General features: G+C 45.7%; 2 protein-coding genes across 2 annotated transcripts; both read right to left on the reverse strand.

The window, feature by feature from the left end:
• Positions 1 to 2,520: 2,520 nt before the first annotated feature.
• Positions 2,521 to 3,474, reverse strand: LOC139920158 (odorant receptor 131-2-like). Its single transcript, XM_071910133.2, has one exon. It carries the CDS (start codon positions 3,472 to 3,474, stop codon positions 2,521 to 2,523), a length of 954 nt encoding a protein of 317 aa, XP_071766234.2.
• Positions 3,475 to 19,621: 16,147 nt separating this feature from the next.
• On the reverse strand, positions 19,622 to 20,575 carry LOC144541756 (odorant receptor 131-2-like). The gene has a single exon (XM_078286651.1). The coding sequence runs from the start codon at positions 20,573 to 20,575 to the stop codon at positions 19,622 to 19,624; it is 954 nt and encodes a 317-aa protein (XP_078142777.1).
• Positions 20,576 to 21,286: the final 711 nt, after the last annotated feature.

Consider the following 21,286-nt stretch of genomic DNA (forward strand, 5'->3'; position numbering starts at 1 on the left):
TTGGGTGGAAGGTCCAGTACAAGGTCCCCGCTCGTATTCTTAATGCTGGATCTTATGACGGAAATTGTATTCTTAAAAAATAAGGCAAAGTCTTCACAGGATAAATTGTTGACCAGATTGGAATTTTGAAATGGATGGAGCAAGCTATTAATTGTGGAAAACAATATTCTGGGATTATCTGGGGTTATTTTCAATGATTATATTGGAGAAGTAAATCTGTCTCTCTTTTCGAATAGCTTGGTTGTACATTCTAATGTTTTCTCTGAGGATCTCTAGGTGAACAGTTAGTTTAGATTTTCTCCATCTACGCTCTGCCGTTCTATACTCTTTTTTTTAAGGTTTCCGGTAAAATCGTGTTTCCATGGTGCCGGTCTCTTACAGTGTGCTTTTCCAGCTTTCAGGGGGTCAACACTGTCAATAGATATTCTGAGGTTTTCATAAAATATGTCCACAACTTTGTGGAGGGAGCAGCCAGTAGCAGGGGGAGGCACAGAGCTCATCAGGGCAGAAAATGCATCAGCATCTAAATGCCATTTTGTTACCAATTGCTCAGTGGGGGTCAGACTGGCAGTGCAAATGTCAGCAAGAAAAAATACACGAGTGATCAGAGAAAGGGACATCAAGGATGGATGAAATGATAATATCAATGCCTTTAGAAAGAACCAGATCAAGTGAGTGGCCTCTAATGTTCTGTTAGTGCACTTACATGTTGAATTAAATCAAGACTCTGTACAAGGCTTATGAACTCTATTGCTTTTTTGTCTGATTCATCATCTATATGAAGGTTAAAATCTCCGGATAGTAGAATTCGGTCATACTTAATTAGAATAAGCAATAAGATACGCTGCAGGACGGAGCACCTCAGGCGTTCCTTTGTGCCGGCGGCCATTGGACTGTTCAACAACATCAGCGACCCCTGTGCCCGCGAGCCATGACCCCTGAACCCCCACCCCCCCCCCCCCCCACACACACACACACACACACACACACACCCTGCACAATGACTTTGACCTGGACCCTAGCCTTATTTTATGAGAGAATTTTCCTATTGATAATTGTACATTATATATTTACCAGAAAGGAATAATTTCTGTTTATTTTATAAGGTAATGTGAAAGAGTTAATACTGTAATCGAAATGTTGGTGCCCTAACCCTAACCCTCAACTGTATGACTGACAAATGCCATATAGAATACACGTTTGGTCTTGAGGAAGAGGCATTGTGTGTCAGCAATTTCTTTACATTATTCTTCCCCTCTTTCGTAATACCTGCAGCTGACCAAAGGGCACCGTTGGAGGTGTGGCTGATATGCCCAGCAGGTGATAACACCCACCTGTATTTCACATTGAAATGTCACCCATTTTAATCGTTCACATATGTGATTTCTGTGGCCAAGAACAGTTCAGTCAGTGTTTGTGAACTAAGTTAGAAATCAGAGAGAACCCTTTATCCCTTTAACTTGTGATGTCACTGGGATGTAAAATCAGACAAATGGGGGGCTGACTTTGTGGATCCATAAGATGCTATGTTGAGTTGTGTATGAAGTTCATATTCTAGCATTGCTAACAGGTATGAACCAGAATTTAAACCTCATTTGGGTTTAAGAACTCAAAGAAAAGTCAACAAAGTCAGAGCCCCATTCACTGTCCATGGAGCAGAGCCAGATTTTACATCCCAGTGACGTCACAAATTCAAGGGTCAGTTCTTCATTTTCTAGCTTTAGGAAAGAGTTTTGCATGTTCACAAGTATTGACTGAACTGTCCTGGGGCACAGGAATAACATTTGTGAATTCAAAAGCAAATAGCTGTTTACAACTACAAAATGCATCAACGCACAAACACATTTTACTTTCAAACTTTATGAATTAGATTTGTATTACAGGTTTGCAGATCAGGTCTTCCTAACTATTGGTTGCCTGTAATGTTGGTGATCTGGGAATTGAAGCTTATTCTACTGTTGCACTAATTTTAAGTAAAAATGTAATATGTGAGGACCATATATAATGCAGGAATGTACAATAGTATACAAAACAATACAATAGTAAGCCGCATTCTTATTTTATTGATATCTATATATATGTATGATCATGCATATCATTAAGTGCAGCAAACCTAGCTTGAATTTAATTGAAAGGCACTAGCCCATTTGCTCTGCCTCCACATTCCCTGAAATTGAAATTGAAGTTTTCTTCCAAATTGATGTATCCATCAAGTGAGGAGAACTACTCTTACGAAATTATACATAGCATGAAATTAAAACAAATTTCCATACTCTTCAAATGAGTAGCTAACTTATGTCCTCGGTGGACAAAATTAAAACAGTTTTATAGGCTGGTTATAGTCTGGATTTCAGGAATATTGACTACAGATGAGTTTATCAGTGTTTTGGAAATGTATTTCTCATTCAGTCAGTAAAATTGGATGTGCTTGCTTATTAAGGCCTGCCTGATAATTGCATGGGTTTTGAAATGTCACATATGCACATGCTTGAAACCTTCCATGTAGCCTATGGCCAGACCTCAGCTTCGGTGGAACATGACTGAGAGTTTCAGTCGGCAACATAGGTGATACATGAGGATGGGTCTGATGGTTTGGTCTCTGAGGCCATAGATGAGAGCACTTAGACACCTGGGGAGGATGAAAACAAACACAAAGAGAACAATCTGGATGCGCACAAATACTATTCTCTTTACTGTTCTCACGATAGCTAAGAGGAGTAAGGAGTGCATGGTTGAGGAGAGACTCAGGCCCAGCTGTATCAGATGCAGCAGCACTGTGTTACGAGCCTTGCTGGCTGAGGCTTTGTCTGTGGAGGCAGACCGGGCTGCTACGGTCACACCAATATAGGAGCAAATGATTGCCACACCAGCTGATAGAAAGACAAAACAAGTATAGCCTCTGTCGTAATGATCAGACATTGGCACAAGAAACATGGCTACGCTGGAGCAATGGTTAGTCATCTGCAGACTCTCCAGGTCTTCAAAGGGGAAAGTTAACATTATAAGAACTTGAATGAGGATGTTAAGACAACTGAAGGCCCACACTACAGCGATGGACACGCCTGTGCTTCTGATGGTGATGATGGCAGCGTGCCTCAGTGGGTAGCACACAGCTACATATCTCTCCAGTGACATTACCACCAGGGTGAGAGGGGAGATTTCAGTTGTGAGATCGGTGAGCATATTGAGAATACCACACACAGGAAATGTCAGTGTTATTCTACAAGCAGTCAGTATGTAAAGTAACTGGCTCAGTGCCAGCTGAAGGGTGTCTGCGAAAAGAAGATTATACAGCAGAATGTAACGGGAGGTTTCACGAAACACCGGCTTACTCCTCAGGGTGTACAGCATGACCCCATTAATGTAGAGGAAAGAGCAGCATGGCAACGTAGTCAGAGTGGAAAACAACGCTCTCTCCAGTGACCCTTGATACTGCACTCCAACAGTGATGTTGGTCTGAGATTGATTTGACATGTTGGAGAAGCAGAAAAGACACAAAAAAATATTGAACTATTGATGTAATTGGAGCACAAAACACAAAGAATCCTCTCCAGTGTGTATTTCCAAAACAGTCAAGATCCATCATCTTTCGAAGGGTGACAGCTATTGAGTTTGCATGCAGAATACAAAATCATCCATCGATTTTCCCAGTGCAGACAGTTAGCAGGTTCGAGGCCACGCTCATGTCCACAAGGGCAGAGCTGGTCTGGAGGGTTTGCCTGCCCTCCCATCCTGTATATGAGCTTTGTCTTCACGCCTACTTCATGTGACACCATCATGTGTCAGCATGATCACCACATTAGAAATGGGTGATGTAATGTCTCTACTACCATCTCTCCAATTTAAACGTTTATGATGTTATCAGTTCTTCCCTGGTGGGCGTGGGAATGGAACAGCAACTTCCCAAGTTTGAGGAACTTTTAAGAATGTGGTATCTTTTTTTCTTTACTCATAGATCTTTGGGAGTTTCACAGTTAGACTATACCTGGGCTCAAGGGCGTAACTTTGGTTTGAGAAGTGGGGAGGACACAATAAAACGGGGAGTCTGGGGGTACTCCCCCAGAAAACAATTTGCGATTTGAATCCCATTTCCTGCATTTCTACATACATTTACGGACTACGGTAACCAATACAAAATCCGGGAAATAATTAAGTTGGTCATCATGCTAAATTCTGCCAGAATAGTACTAAATATGCATAAGAAAAACTGTCTTACTTTCTGTATTGCTTAACCCACAACTTTAGTGAACTTCACATGTTGAGTTATTCAATTATGGATAGATATATATTTTGAAGAATAGGACTGACAGATCTATGGTACATTATTGTGGCACTATCGATAGATAATGTGTCATTTGCAACTTCAATCACAACAAACATATACAAAATGTATCAAAGAATATGAAACTTTTTTTAGAAGTTTTTTTAGAAGTCACACACTGTCAGTACTATACTATACTGCTCAGAAAGTCGCTAGAAGTCGCCAGATGATGTCATACGATAATTTGCATATCAATATATAATGCTGCACTTGTTATGCACGCCGCGGTGTAGCCCGTTTTAATATAAGTGCTGACTCCGCCCATCCGGGCCAGTTTCGGCGTACGCCGGTAGCAATTACAAGTGGACCCTATCCTACAGTCCCTGCTCTCAGCGGAGGGAGGGGGGCTACGCTGTGTGTGGGAAGCGCTGTGATCATCAGACCTCTCTGGATTAGACAAGCAAGTAGAGAAAACCGGCATCAGCTGTACCAATTTATTGCCAAATGCTTTGGGATTCAACACATTAACACTGCTTCCCATGGTCAGAAAAAGTCGCCAGATTTGTCGCTAGTTGCTTTTGAGAAATAAAGGGGCGATCTGAAAAGTCGTTAAGTCTAGCGACAAAGTCGCCAAGTTGGCAACACTGGTCCACAGACGCCAAAATGTACTATAGAACCGCGCAGGCAGGCTGTCCGTGTCCGCTACTCGTCCGTGGCAATTTTTTGGAGTATATCAGGGCCTTACAATCAGCAGCTCAATTCACATTCTCAGAATCTGATGGCTGGCCAAACAGTAGCGTATTAAGTACGATATTTGCGGTTAAAAAAGAGGGGGACATGTCCCCCCCGTCCCCAGTGGAAATTACGCCCCAGCTTACATGAATAGGATCGTTGATCATGCGTCGAGATACAGATCGACGCACCCCTATTTTTTACGCATCTTATCACATTGGTGTTTTATGCATCTTATCTGTCTTCACATGCTTCTACTACTGTACCCTCTGAAAACGAAGTGCGACTGAAAGCCTTATGCATATCTCTAATGTAATTACAAAATGGCATCCTTCAGAGGCTACTTGTGGGAAACCCGTTGGAAAGGAGACAACACATACAGCTGTTGTACACCTGGCAACCCCTCAGTTTTGGATGAAGATATGGAGTGAGGATTGGTGGGAATGGTCTGGAATATCTCCTTAATTATTGCTGGATTCTGGAATGTCTCTTTAACTTTTGCAGCAACAGAAGATCAGCAAGCCATGCAAAAGATGACAGTATTGGAACCAAGCGCAGAGTATAGATAAGAGGCAGTGGAACAGCAGCAACAGGTTTATTGAAACCACAGGAAGCACAGGAACAGGTGGGGAAGCAGAATAACTAAACACCTATCTACTTACCTACCTAGCTAAACTAACTATACTAGGATATAGGAAATAAATAAAACCTGAAACTTACCTATCACGAACTGCCATAAAGATTGACAGTGAATAAACAAAAGACAACCTGACTAGAGCACTATACAACCTGAACTTGAACTTGTAATGATGCGGAGCTGAGAACTAGGACGCAGACAGTGGCTATGTGAGACCAAGACTTGGCAGGACTGGCATGACAGAGAGGAGATTATAATATGTAATATGTCCGTGTGTACTAGAAAAGAGCAGAATACTTCACATGGGTAATTGAAGTCTCATACGTGGAGGAAGACTGGAGGTGGTTATCGGCTATTGCCTTTACCAGCTAGGAGTTCCAAGTAGTTGGGTTGGACTCGACAAGGCAGCGTAGTGTGGTCTCCAACCTGACGAGAGGCTGGCGGAGGCCCCAACAAGGGAACAGAAAGCCCTCCAAAAATGGGACATGAACTGGGGAAGCCGTGGAGACGAAACACATGCTGCAGTAGGAAAGCTGCAGTCTCACGGGGGGAGGGAAGCTTAGGCAGGGCGATGAAGTGAGTCGCCTTGGAGAAGCGATCTACCACCAACAGTTTTTCCCTCAGATGGGGACAGGCCAGTGATGAAGTCAACCAAGAGGTGAGACCAGGGACGGTGGGGTGTCGGCAATAGGCAGAGCAGACCAGCGGGACGTTGGTTTGGGGATTTGTGGTAGACATCCTGGGCCATGGAAGACCACCAGAACCGCCGCTTGACCAAAAGCAGCATCCTCTGTACCCCCAGATGACCCACTAACCGGGAGGAATGACCCCATGTGAGCACACGGGAGTGCACAGGTGCCGGGACATAAAGATGATTGGGAGACCTCAGCCTCCACTCCCCAAGTCATGGGGGCGATAATGCAGGACGAAAGCAGGATGGGCTCAGGTTCCACGTTCTCCTCTGAGATGTCAAAATCGCATGACATTATTACTGCCAGGTCATTAGGAGAGGTTGAAGTTAAACCTGGTGAAGAAGAGAGCCATCCGTGCTTGGCGGGAGTTGAGATATTTGGCCTCCCAGATGTATGAGGGGTTTTTGTGGTCCATCCATACCACAAAAGGATGTTCATGCCCCTCCAACCAGCAATGCTATGCCTCCAATGCCTCCTTCATTTCCTCCTTGTGACAAGAGAGCCAGGGACAACCTAGGACCAAAGGGAGCACTGGTGAGTCGACGAGGTAAAAGGCGAGCTCTTCCCTGTGGTCCCCTCCAGGACCAGCCAAAAAGGGTGCCTGACGGTGCCTAGGGGCCGCCCATCCAGTGCCGTGGTGCACATTGCCTCCTCCTATTCCACAAGCTTGAGCCAATAAAACATCCAGCTGGTTCCCCAGAGCCCAGTACATGTGAACCCCAAGACAAGACAGCTGACAACATCACTTGAGTGGGAGAAGTTGCTGGAAACAGAAGTTCCCCATCTACTGACGGGTCTCCTCTTTTACTGGACGCTTGAGACAGGAGGCTTGGAAGTGCTCAGGAGACCCACAATACAAACAACAGCCATTTCTCCTCCTTCGGTCCCGCTCTCCCTGGGAGAGACGCATCCCTCCAATCTGCATGGGCTCCTTGTCAGAGGTGGCAGGGGAGGTGGTATGGATGGGGACGCCGACACTGATAGGAGGCTGTTGGCAACTGCGGGCGTGACGACCTCTCCCTCAGTCACTCCCGCAGACATGCTTGACTTAATGTGAAGAATGGGAACCCCTCTCCACCCCTGTCTGCCAATCCAAGGGCACCAATCCCGAAGTCTACACAACACTGAAGAGACGTGTCAGCCACAACAGCCCATCAATATCCAGAGCCTTCAGCATTTCAGGATTCATTTTATCCACTCCCACCAAGGTGGTTTCTGACCTCTGTCAAGGACATGGGCTCTGACCGCCCCAAATCTTCCAGCTCTGCCTCCTGTTCGGAGGGAGTTCCTCAAAGTGCTCCTTCCTCTGACCTTCCTTTTTCCACCAGCCCTCAGAGTGTTGGGAGGAATAGAGCTTGGCCTGCTAGGTGTTTGGTCACCCTCAGGTATCAGGCTTCCAGGTTAGTCTCAGTGCAGGCATTGGGACCCTTGTTTGCAGTGAATTGTTTGTGATACACTGTTGTAAGTTTTGCTTACCCTGAATGGATTATTTCTCAAGTGTGAACTTTAGCAACTTTACTGTGTGTGTTTGGTTTCGCTTTTAGTTTGCTGTGGAGATTATATACCCCCCTAGAAGGCCTTTAAAGCCTCACTGCCCTGAAGGCCAAGTTATACTTCTGCGTTAAAGTGCCACTGTGGCTACGCCGCAGGTGTCTACGGCAGTGCAAGTATTTATAGTTCTGTGTTGGTGATTTGGTTTGTGAAGACCACCAAAACGCTAGATGGCAGTGGCATGCTTTGTTCGTACAGAAGTAATAACAGAAGAAGTAGTGTTTACATTCTCTGAAACTCATTCTGGATATTTCTCACCACAAATTCACTGACATTGGTAGTCTTTATAATTCGGAGATGAGGTGTCGTACAAATGAACATATCTGAATTTCCTCAGCTCGTCTCTCGGCAGTCATTGTCTATGGAGTAGAGCCAGATTTCACATCCTAGTGACATCACAAATTAAAGGGCCAGTTCTCCAGTTTCTAGCTTTAGGAAAGAGTTTTGCACATTCACAAGTATTGACTGAACTGTCCTGGGGCACAAAAATAACATTTGTGAATTCTCAAAAGGGGTGGCATTCTCCTTTAAATAAGCATGTGTGGCAGTGATGTAAATAGGTTTTCAATGTAGTGAGTCCCCGGGACCCACAGGTGGTAATTTGAGTGGGTCCCAGGGAAATTGAGTGGGTCCCCAATACATTTTTTTTGACAAATTGTAGTGTTTTCTGTTTGTGTCACGGTTGTGACTTTCAGTCCCTGCTTCATTGTCTAGTTTTTGTATTTCTATGTGTATTATGTTCCCTGTCTAGTTCTACGTGCCATGTTCTCTGTTTGCCCCAGCTGTTTCTGATTTGTAATCACCTCCCCATGTGTATATTAGTCTTGTTCCCCAGTCAGTCTTTGTCGGATCATTATTTCCTGTTACGTGTCAGTTAAGTTTACCTGTTGTTTCCTGCACCCGTTATATTAAACACCCATTCTTGGGGTTTGATCACTACCTGCCTCGCTGTCCTGCATTTGGGTCCTCACCACACCTCACCGTGACACTTGCCATGTGTTTCATGATGTTAAGCTTTGCTAGGTAATGTTGATAGATATAATGTCATATGACATTGTAGCTATGATGCGGATTCATTTATGATACTGATTAATTTATGTTATACAATGCAAATATGCTCCAAGCTAGATTCCTGGCTGACTGCCTTCAATCTAAACAACTGCTGATATTAGCTTAAACCATTCTTAAACTGTGTTAGTTGTGCTCACCTTTCTTTTGAAAGAAATTAGTTAGCAGTTGTTTTCCCTCAGTTTGCTTTCTTTCTCTTTCCGATTGTAGTAGGAACACTTGTTTCAATATTAATGCAGTACTCCCTCTTAGGTCTCGACACACCCCCACAGCATTAGATTGACTCCTCCCTGGTCCAGCCCTCCAATTAGCTTGTCAGGGTATTTAAGGAAGCTGTGGCATCATGGCTGCTTTTCCTTTTCTCTGCCTGTTGGTTGCCATATTGGCCCCTCTTTGTGACTCTGAGGTAGGTGATGCAGTCATGAGGTTGTTTAAGGGTCTTTTTATGTACTCAATGACTGAGCTTTATTTTGTTTGTAATAGTCTCCTGTCTACCTGGTCGTACTGGTGTCTGCTGGCTGAGATTTGTGACTTAAGGTATGTTTTCCAACTGTTTGTGCACCAAGCACATGTGAAGTGGTACTGCAACTGATCAATCTTATCTGCTGTAGTTCCTGTCTGCCCTTGGGTGCCGTGGATTCTTACCACCCTGAGTCTGCTTAGCCAACGCACATTTCGTCAAGGTACTGGTCACTGTAGTTAGGGGTAAGTAGGGTACGATAAATACCTGAGGTAATGGTTATTATAGTTGTTATAGACCTGTTACTAATGTGTCTCTTGTATTGTAGGTCTCTATCAGCTGCTGTTTTGCCTCTATAGATAGTTTTGTATTTACTGTGTATGTGTGTTGACTTGCTTGTTTTATCTTGTTGCCAGTTGTGTCAGGTACTTTTAGTGTGAGCCAACTGGTTTGTTACTAATGACCTTTTTATATTTTGCTCGAGTAATTTAATATTTCTGTTATCTCCCTATAGTGGTGCAGAGTGCTGGTTGGTTGGGGAGGCTAGACACCCTGGTGCGGTTCTCTTCACAAGCTTGTAATGGTAAAAGAGCACTGGGACACTGTTTTTCACCTGTTTGCCGTGATTGCTGTTTTGTAGTGAATACACGTGTGGTAGCTAAGTGGTTGCACCCCTGGACACGCCCTCAGTTAGTTTGCCTCTCCATTGCTGGCCTCAGCCCACGCTCCCCTTTGTAAGTACTGGAAGTGTTTTAGTAAAATAATTGCATTTGTTAGATATTGATTAAATTATTGTAATAAACATTTTGTTACTTCCTTTCACATAGGTTTGATTCATTTTTCATTTGTGTTTAACCCATCCTCTCCACAGACCCTTCCAGTCATTAATTATTCAATAAATTTGCATTTCTTTTGGAATCACATCTCTATCTTCCTTCAGTTATCGAACTTGTGTAGCCTGTGTATGACCGAGGTATTAGTCCAGGTTCCTCAATATACTTCCTGGGGTGAAATTCCCCAGGTGGCATTGTCGGGTTAGTTATATTCTGTTTGCTTATATCGGCACCGCGCCACATTCTGGCGTTGTCGGCAGGATTACTGTAAAAGCAGAGACGTGTGTTCTTTTTTTTGTTTTTTTGTCTAGTACTTAGTTGGTTCATTTTATGTTAAGTATTTGTATATGAATGTGTATGCATTTGTATATTTTAGTGGTTAGTGTGTATGACATAGGCAAAACAGCAGCTGGTCCTGCAAACATCTAGAACTCCAAGCAACAGGCCTGTGTTAACCTCTCCTGCTCTTGTCTCCCTCTTCATCATGGAGGACGCGAGCCAGTTAAGAGACTTGGTTGCCCAATTGCAAGCTGAAAACCGACTGCTGCGGGAACGGGAAGCAGCACCTGGTACTAGTGCTGCATCAACAAGTGACTCTGCTCCTCAGCCCCACTCCTCTAGTGCTCCAGTAATTGAGTGACTGGTTTATGTCCCTAGAGACAGAAAATGCCCAATGTTTAGAGGTAGGACTGGTCTAAGCATTGCAGAGTGGGTGGAGGAAGTTCAAGCTTGTATGCGTGCCCGCCACTTGTCTTGGGCTGATCAAGCACTTTTCATTTATGATCATTTGGAAGGTGAGGCAAGAGAGGAGATAAAATATTGATCTAGAGAGGAAAGGGAGGATCCAGACAAAATCCTTGACGTATTGCAGGAGTTGTATGGGTGTTCTAAATCCTATGTTTCTTTGCAGGAAGACTTCTTTTCGAGAAAGCAACAGGAGGGTGAAACACTGCACGAATTTTCCCATGCTTTGATGTGTTTGATGGACAGGGTTGTAACTAATGCTCCTAATGGCCTGCCAAACTCCAGTATATTACTGCGTGACCAATTTGTTGAACATGTGTATGATTGTGCTCTCCGCAGGGAATTAAAGCAGTTTGTCAGACGCCATCCCACCGCCACCTTGCTCGATGTCTGTAGCGAGGCCATTAGGTGGGAGCGGGAGGGGATGCCAGGGGGTAGCAGGGGAAGGAGCCACTCTGTCCCATCTGCTGCAGGTGTCCAGTTTGCAGTGGTGGGAGGTCCTCATTCAGGGTCAGGTAACCTAAACTCAAGGTCTGAGTTGGCACAGTCAAAGGAAATGTTAAAACATCAACAGGAACAGCTAAACCAACTTAGTAGTAGTCTTATTGCACTCCAGAATGCCCCCAGGCCCCCTTTCAGTAATGGGAAACAGTCTGTCATTTGTAGAAGGTGCCAGAAACCTGGCCACTTTGCGAGGGAACGTGATGGTGAGAGAGTTCATGTACAAGCTCAGCTATCTTCCCGTGCTGCTCCTACGACTCATAGTGATAGGTCGCATTCCCAGAATCAGCAATCGGGAAACTTTCACCTGAACTGCTGAGCCAAAGTTCAGGTGGAGGCCTAGTTGGCTCAGAGTCAGGTTCAGAGAACCTGATACAGGGTCAATGGTGTCCACCATAACTGAGAGTTTCTTTGTCCAGAACTTTGAACCCTGGGGTGCAGAGAAGCTCCGGTCATGTCATTGGCTACGGCTTAAGGCCGCTAATGGGCTGGACATACCCTATGTTGGTTACCTTGAGCTTAATGTTGAGCTTTGCGATAAGGTAATTGCAAAGCATGGTTGGTCGTTAAAGACCCCCCTGGTCATTCATCTTCTGCCCCAGGTATTCTAGGTATGAACATTATCAGAACATGTTACAGGGAGTTATTTGTACGCCATGGCCCTGCTCTTTTTGATTTGCCCTCTGTGTCACAGGCCCCCAGCCAATTCCAACAAGCACTACAACAGTGTCCAGGTCAATGCGCCCCCTGACCGCTCAGGCAGAGTAAGAGTCAAGGGTAGGAGGGTGGTACCATGAAGCTTGTGGCAGCGACCTGTTTCCAGCATCACTCGGGTAATGATGCCTTGTCTGAACCTCTGGGTGCCGGATTACCTGCTGGTCTACTCGCATCCCCAGCTCTGGTCCAACTGACAAGAGGTACAGTCTACATCCCTATAGTCAATGTGGGGATCAATGATGTTGTGCTCTACCCACACACTGTAATAGGTACCTTGAGCCATGCCCATGTAGTGAGTCTACCCACAGGGGTCACAGAGGTTGAGGAGCATATCTCAGCCACAGTGTCTTCTCAGACAGTCACTAGCTCAGTGCAGGAGAAGATTAATGCAGTTGACTTGTCTGCCCTGTCTAAGCAAGATCAGGGCCATGTTAGGTCCTTACTACAGAAACACAGTGGTGTATTTTCAGCTCATGAGGGAGACTTGGGCTGCACCAAGCTGATCTCGCATGATATCCCTCTGCTTGATGAGACACCGGTACGACAGAGGTATAGACGCATTCCTCCCTCAGAGTATGATGCAGTTAAAGCCCACATCCACCAGCTTCTCGATGCGCAGGTGATCAGGGAAAGTAGTAGCCCCTTCGCATCGCCCATTGTCCTGCTCAAAAAGAAAGATGGCAGTCTTCGGCTGTGCGTGGACTACAGGCTGCTAAACGGCAAGACACGGGAGGATGCCTTGCCCCTGCCGCGGATTGAAGAGTCCCTTGACGCATTCTCTGGTGCCCACTGGTTTTCCACTATGGACCTGGCTAGTGGGTACAATCAAGTGCCAGTCATGGAGAAGGACAAAATGAAGACGGCTTTCTGCACCCCCTTCGGCCTGTTTGAATGGAACAGGATGCCTTTTGGGCTTTGCAATGCCCCGAGTACCTTCCAAAGATTAATGGAGAGGATATTTGGGGCCCAACATTGTCAGTCTTTGTTGTTGTACCTGAATGACGTTGTGGTTTTCTCTTCCACTGTAGCCCAACATATGGGGCGCCTGGATGCTGTGTTGGTGCGGCTGAAGCAGGAGAACCTTAAGGCCAAGCTGGAGAAGTGTTTCTTCTTCAAAGAGGAGGTTGGCTACTTGGGCCTCGGCTTTGCCAGCTATTACAGGCGCTTTGTGGACGGCTTTGCTAGGCTGGCAGCCCCTCTGCACCGGCTGGCTGCTGAACTGAGTGGCACCAAGACCCGGAAGAAGTCGGAGCAGAATTTGATGGCGGCATGGACCAAGGAGTGTGAGCGGAGCTTTGAAGGCCTGAAGAGCAAGCTTGTGGAAGCACCAGTGCTGGCCTATGCCAACTTCTCCTTGCCCTTCATCCTCGAAGTGGATGCCAGCCACAGGGGACTGGGAGCCGTTCTCTCTCAGGAGCAAGATGGTAAGATCAGGCCTATAGCATATGCCAGTCGGGGCCTTAAGCCATCAGAACGTAATATGAACAACTACAGCTCCATGAAATTGGAGTTCTTGGCCCCTAAGTGGGCCATGACAGAAAAGTTCAGAGAATACCTGTTAGGGCAGAAATGTGTGGTATACACTGACAATAACCCTAGGAAGTATAGGCCCGGCAAGAGTAATGGCAATGCAGATGCCCTTTCTCGGCAGTACTTACCCAGCTCGTGTGCAGCTGATCATCTGGTTCCTGGCACTCCAGTTCTTGAGTCCGTGCAACAAGTCATCGTCAGCCCAGCACTCGAGGTAACGCAAAATGCCATCTCTGCTTTCCCTTGTCACACTTCCCCTGATCTCCGTGTCCTACAGGAAGCAGATTCCACCATACATGACTTCTTGGTGTTCTGGACCAGAAAGAAGGGTCCAGATGCAGCCGAACGGCGTCAGATGTCCAAGGAAGCTCTTGGGCTGGTCAAGCAGCGGGATCGCATAGTGGAGCAAGATGGTGTACTCTACCGCAAAGTCTTTTCCCCAGACGGCGACGAGGTCCTCCAGCTGGTCCTGCCCTTGTCATTAAAGAACCAGGTCTTACACTAGCTGCACCATGAGCATGGCCATCAGGGTGTGGAACGGACGGTAAATTTGGTGTGGCAGAGATGTTACTGGCCCGGTATGCACCAAGATGTTAAGCGCTGGTGTCAAGAGTGTGAAAGGTGTCAGGTAGCCAAGGACACCCAGCCATCAACCCGTACTTATATGGGCCACCTTCTTGCTGCACGCCCAAACCAAATTCTGGCTGTCGACTTTACCTTGTTGGAGCCATCTAAGAATGGGATGGAGAGTGTGCTTGTGATGACGGATGTCTTCTCGAAGTACACCCAGGCAGTTCCCACCCACAATCAACGGGCTTCAACTGTGGCTAAAGTACTGGTAAACGAGTGGTTCTGCAAGTTTGGCGTGCCCAGTCGTATCCACTCTGATCAGGGCAGGAATTTTGAGAGTGCTCTGATTCAACAGCTATGCAGTTTGTACGGCGTTGAGAAGTCTCATACTACCCCCTACCATCCTGCTGGGAATGGCCAATGTGAACGGTTTAATCGTACCCTGCACAATCTTCTGCGTACATTACCCACAACTAAGAAAAGGGATTGGTCATCCTACCTGCCACAAGTTGTCTTTTCATACAATACAACAGCACATCAATCTACGGGTGAGTCCCCTTTCTTTCTGATGTTTGGTCAAGATCTTCTTTTACCTGTTGACTTCCTCCTAGGAAGAATCCCGGTCCCAGAAGCAGGCAGTACTCATGACCGGATTGTGGAGCACCAGACCAGACTCCGGGTTGCGTTTGAAGGAGCCACAAGGCATCTGCAAGCTGCTGCGATCTGCTGTGAAGCACATCATGACCAAAAGGTGAAGGATGCTCCCCTGCAGGAAGGACAGCTGGTATATCTCAGGGATGTAGGAGTGAGGGGCCGCCACAAAATTCAAGATGTGTGGAGCTCGGTGGTGTATAGGGTTCTGAAAGCCCCCGAAGAGGGAGGATCTGTATACACCATTGCTCCAGTGGAGGATCCCTGTAAGGTGAGGCATGAGGCTTTCTTTCTTTTCTTTTTTTGGTACCCCAATTTCCCTTTCTTCGGGAAAGACATGACTATCACAGTGCACATTGGTGCTCCAGCTTCAGCAGTCACTTGGCTCGATTAGCTGCGTTTAGAGACGAATCCTTGCAGGGGCGGACTAAACCATTTTGCGCCTTTTGTAAGGGGTGAGAGGGGCCTCAGAGAGCCTCCACTATTTTTTTTTTTGATACAAAGTTCAGTCTCTCAACCGATTTATTCAGCCAATTTTAATTTAGTTATAGTTTAGTTTTAGTTTAGAAATAAAAAATTGCAAACAAAAACAAACTTTTCATTCCAGGCTTTTTGAGGGCCCTCCCCGCATTGGGGCCCTGGGTAGTCAGTCCCACTTTTCCCCCCACTACAACGCCCCTGCACTGCAGTGTCAGGTCAGATAAGAGGAACCGAAAGCTGGGTAGAAAACCAAAGTGCTGAAGGACCTAACATTGCTGAAGGCGGGCAGACGGCAGAGCAGGAAGGCCCAATGGTGGAGAGCAACCCCCCTGAGGATCACCAAGGAGACACCGCAACCAGTTCCTCCAGAACTGAGCCAATCCAGAGAGCTGAGAGGATGGAACTAGGGAGGAGGAGTAAGATCAAGTGGCCAAAATCAAACAAAGCTGATGCCTGGTGGAAGCTGGATGAAGATCTGAGCAGTGTGCAGGAGAACGCACTGCGTGGCAGCAAAGAGTCCAAGCTCAACTTGTTTGGGGACATCCTGTACCAGGAGTGCAAAGAGAGGTTCGGCGAGATCACCAGCAAGCGGTTGGCAGTCCAGAGAGGAAAAGGAAGGAGGGAAAAGGAGATCAACCAGCTGGTGCAGAGGTGGCGGCAGCTCAGGAGGAATTCGAGGAAGGCAACAGAGGCTGGGAAGGAGGGGCTGCAGGTCCTCTGGGAGGAGGTCAAGTGAAGGATAGCCTGCCTATGGAGGACTGAGCAGATCCGAAAGTGGAGGAAAAGGAAAGAGCCAGTTTCTTCAGAAACCCCTTCAATCACGCCAGACAGCTTCTTGAGGACAAAAAGAGCGGGAAGCTGGAGGTCACCAAGGAGGAGCTGGAGCAGCACATCAGAGGCCAGTACAGCGACCCTGCACGGAGCATCCTGTTAGGACCACCAGGGTACGTGCCTCGCCCTCCACCACCTACTTCCCAGTTCAACACCACACTCCAAAGGCATCAGCCAGTTCAGGAGCATCATGCTGCTGAATGTGGAAGGCAAGATCTTGCAAGATCATCCCAATGGATGACCAGCTACCTCATGGAGAATGGTTATATCGATACCAGCTGCCAGAAAGCGGGCGTCCCAGGCCTCCCAGCGTGTGTGGAGCACTTTTCAATGATATGGGAACAGATCCAGAGAGCCAGTCGTGTAGCTCAATCTCGCTAACGTCTATGGGTCAGTCCCACACCAACTCATTGAGTTTGCCATGGAGTTCTTCCATATGCCGGACTGCACCCTTGTGTCATGCTAGTTTAAAGACCTGCAGATGTACTTCCCTCCAAAACTTCACAACTGGGTGGCAACAGCTGGAGGTCGGTATTGCCATGGGATGCTCCATCTCTCCCATCCTGTTTGTGGCAGTCTTCGAGATCATCTTCATCAGCGCAAGACAGATGGTAGGAGGAGTCAAGCTACCATCAGGGCAGAGGCTACCCCCACTGAGAGGCTACTTGGACGACGTCACAAGCATCCTGCAGACAGCAGCATGCACATCCAGGCTGCTGAAAAAAGGCTCATGAGCTGGTGTCCTGGGCAAGGATGAAGATTAAGACTGCCAAGTCATGAAGCCTGTCCCTCAGAAAAGGGGTCAGAAACGACAACATCACCTTTTCTGCAGGTGGGGAGAAAATTCCACTGCTGGCAGAGTAGCCCATCCAAAGTCTGGGGAGGCAGTACACCGCTGAGCTTTCTGATAAGCAGACAGGGAGATCTGTCCAGGCATTTGGGTCAGTTGGCTCCACAGATAGATAAAGCTGTGTCATCAGCGTAAAAGTGAAAATTTTCGCTACTTTATGAAGCATAGCTCCAGCTATTGGAGTAAAGTTATTCAGTGTAGCAGAGGGGGGGTTGGGCGGAAGGTCCAGTACCAGGTCCCCGCTCGTGTTCTTAATGCTGGATCTTATGACAGAAATTGTATTCTTAAAAAATAAGGCAAAGTCTTCACAGGATAAATTGTTGACCAGATTGGAATTTTGAAATGGATGGAGCAAGCTATTAATTGTGGAAAACAATATTATGGGATTATCTGGGGTTATTTTCAATGATTATATTGGAGAAGTAAGTCTGTCTCTCTTTTCGAATAGCTTGGTTGTACATTCTAATGTTTTCTCTGAGGATCTCTAGGTGAACAGTTAGTTTAGATTTTCTCCATCTACATTCTGCCTTTCTATACTCTTTTTTTTTAAGGTTTTGGGTAAAATCGTGTTTCCATGGTGCCGGTCTCTTACAGTGTGCTTTTCTAGCTTTCAGGGGGTCAACACTGTCAATAGATATTCTGAGGTTTTCATAAAATATATCCACAACTTTGTGGAGGGAGCAGCCAGTAGCAGGGGGAGGCACAGAGCTCATCAGGGCAGAAAATGCATCAGCATCTAAATGCCGTTTTGTTACCAATCACTCAGTGGGGGTCAGACTGGCAGTGCAAATGTCAGCAAGAAAAAATACATAAGTGATCAGAGAAAGGGACATCAAGGATGGATGAAATGATAATATCAATGCCTTTAGAAAGAACCAGATCAAGTGAGTGGCCTCTAATGTTCTGTTGGTGCACTTACATGTTGAATTAAATCAAGCCTCTATACAAGGCTGATGAACTCTATTGCTTTTTTGTCTGATTCATCATCTATATGAAGGTTAAAATCTCCGGATAGTAGAATTCGGTCATACTTAATTAGAATAAGCGATAAGATACGCTGCAGGACGGAGCACCTCAGGCGTTCCTTTGTGCCGGCGGCCATTGGACTGTTCAACAACATCAGCGACCCCTGTGCCAGCCAGCCATGACCCCTGAACCCCCCCCCCCACACACACACACACACACACACACACACAAACACCCTGCACAATGACTTTGACCTGGACCCTAGCCTTATTTTATGAGAGAATTTTCCTATTGATAATTGTACATTATATGTTCACCAGAAAGGAATAATTTCTGTTTATTTTATAAGGTAATGTGAAAGAGTTAATACTGTAATTGAAATGTTGGTGCCCTAACCCTAACCCTCAACTGTATGACTCTGACAAATGCCGTATAGAATACACGTTTGGTCTTGAGGAAGAGGCAACGTGTGTCAGCAATTTCTTTACATTATTCTTCCCCTCTTTCGTAATACCTGCAGCTGACCAAAGGGCACCGTTGGAGGTGTGGCTGATATGCCCAGCAGGTGATAACACCCACCTGTATTTCACATTGAAATGTCACCCATTTTAATCGTTCACATATGTGATTTCTGTGGCCAAGAACAGTTCAGTCAGTGTTTGTGAACTAAGTTAGAAATCAGAGAGAACCCTTTATCCCTTTAACTTGTGATGTCACTGGGATGTAAAATCAGACAAATGGGGGGCTGACTTTGTGGATCCATAAGATGCTATGTTGAGTTGTGTATGAAGTTCATATTCTATTCTATGCTAACAGGTATGAACCAGAATTTAAACCTCATTTGGGTCAGAGCAAAGTCAGAGCCCCATTCACTGTCCATGGAGCAGAGCCAGATTTTACATCCCAGTGACGTCACAAATTCAAGGGTCAGTTCTTCATTTTCTAGCTTTAGGAAAGAGTTTTGCATGTTCACAAGTATTGACTGAACTGTCCTGGGGCACAGGAATAACATTTGTGAATTCAAAAGCAAATAGCTGTTTACAACTACAAAATGCATCAACGCACAAACACATTTTACTTTCAAACTTTATGGATTGGATTTGTATTACAGGTTTGCAGATCAGGTCTTCCTAACTAGTGGTTGCCTGTAATGTTGGTGATCTGGGAATTGGAGCTTATTCTACTGTTGCACTAATTTTAAGTAAAAATGTAATATGTGAGGACCATATATAATGCAGGAATGTACAATAGTATACAAAACAATACAATAGTAAGTAGCATTCTTATTTTATTGATATCTATATGATATCTATAGCTAACTTATGTCCTCGGTGGACAAAATTAAAACAGTTTTATAGGCTGGTTATAGTCTGGATTTCAGGAATATTGACTACAGATGAGTTTATCAGTGTTTTGGAAATGTATTTCTCATTCAGTCAGTAAAATTGGATGTGCTTGCTTATTAAGGCCTGCCTGATAATTGCATGGGTTTTGAAATGTCACATATGCACATGCTTGAAACCTTCCATGTAGCCTATGGCCAGACCTCAGCTTCGGTGGAACATGACTGAGAGTTTCAGTCGGCAACATAGGTGATACATGAGGATGGGTCTGATGGTTTGGTCTCTGAGGCCATAGATGAGAGCACTTAGACACCTGGGGAGGATGAAAACAAACACAAAGAGAACAATCTGGATGCGCACAAATACTATTCTCTTTACTGTTCTCACGATAGCTAAGAGGAGTAAGGAGTGCATGGTTGAGGAGAGACTCAGGCCCAGCTGTATCAGATGCAGCAGCACTGTGTTACGAGCCTTGCTGGCTGAGGCTTTGTCTGTGGAGGCAGACCTGGCTGCTACGGTCACACCAATATAGGAGCAAATGATTGCCACAGCAGCTGATAGAAAGACAAAACAAGTATAGCCTCTGTCGTAATGATCAGACATTGGCACAAGAAACATGGCTACGCTGGAGCAATGGTTAGTCATCTGCAGACTCTCCAGGTCTTCAAAGGGGAAAGTTAACATTATAAGAACGTGAATGAGGATGTTAAGACAACTGAAGGCCCACACTACAGCGATGGACACGCCTGTGCTTCTGATGGTGATGATGGCAGCGTGCCTCAGTGGGTAGCACACAGCTACATATCTCTCCAGTGACATTACCACCAGGGTGAGAGGGGAGATTTCAGTTGTGAGATCGGTGAGCATTATGAGAGTACCACACACAGGAAATGTCAGTGTTATTCTACAAGCAGTCAGTATGTAAAGTAACTGGCTCAGTGCCAGCTGAAGGGTGTCTGCGAAAAGAAGATTATACAGCAGAATGTAACGCGAGGTTTCACGAAACACCCGCTTACTCCTCAGGGTGTACAGCATGACCCCATTAATGTAGAGGAAAGAGCAGCATGGCAACGTAGTCAGAGTGGAAAACAACGCTCTCTCCAGTGACCCTTGATACTGCACTCCAACAGTGATGTTGGTCTGAGATTGATTTGACATGTTGGAGAAGCAGAAAAGACACAAAAAAATATTGAACTATTGATGTAATTGGAGCACAAAACACAAAGAATCCTCTCCAGTGTGTATTTCCAAAACAGTCAAGATCCATCATCTTTCGAAGGGTGACAGCTATTGAGTTTGCATGCAGAATACAAAATCATCCATCGATTTTCCCAGTGCAGACAGTTAGCAGGTTCGAGGCCACGCTCATGTCCACAAGGGCAGAGCTGGTCTGGAGGGTTTGCCTGCCCTCCCATCCTGTATATGAGCTTTGTCTTCACGCCTACTTCATGTGACACCATCATGTGTCAGCATGATCACCACATTAGAAATGGGTGATGTAATGTCTCTACTACCATCTCTCCAATTTAAACGTTTATGATGTTATCAGTTCTTCCCTGGTGGGCGTGGGAATGGAACAGCAACTTCCCAAGTTTGAGGAACTTTTAAGAATGTGGTATCTTTTTTTCTTTACTCATAGATCTTTGGGAGTTTCACAGTTAGACTATACCTGGGCTGTCACATCACTTCCTGCTGCTTGTGAAGGTGTCTGTTTGACAGCTCTGCTGTGCCTGCTGATTTTAGGCTAGCTTCTCTACCTTTCATTGGACTTTCTATTTTCCTAGGGGTGTAACACTTCACAGATTTCAACCAATGCACTGATCTAAATGTTTGGGGTATGGGCACATCAATTCAAACAGCTTGTATCGG

Source organism: Centroberyx gerrardi, chromosome 11 (assembly GCF_048128805.1).
Source record: "Centroberyx gerrardi isolate f3 chromosome 11, fCenGer3.hap1.cur.20231027, whole genome shotgun sequence".
Classification (NCBI taxonomy): domain Eukaryota; kingdom Metazoa; phylum Chordata; class Actinopteri; order Beryciformes; family Berycidae; genus Centroberyx; species Centroberyx gerrardi.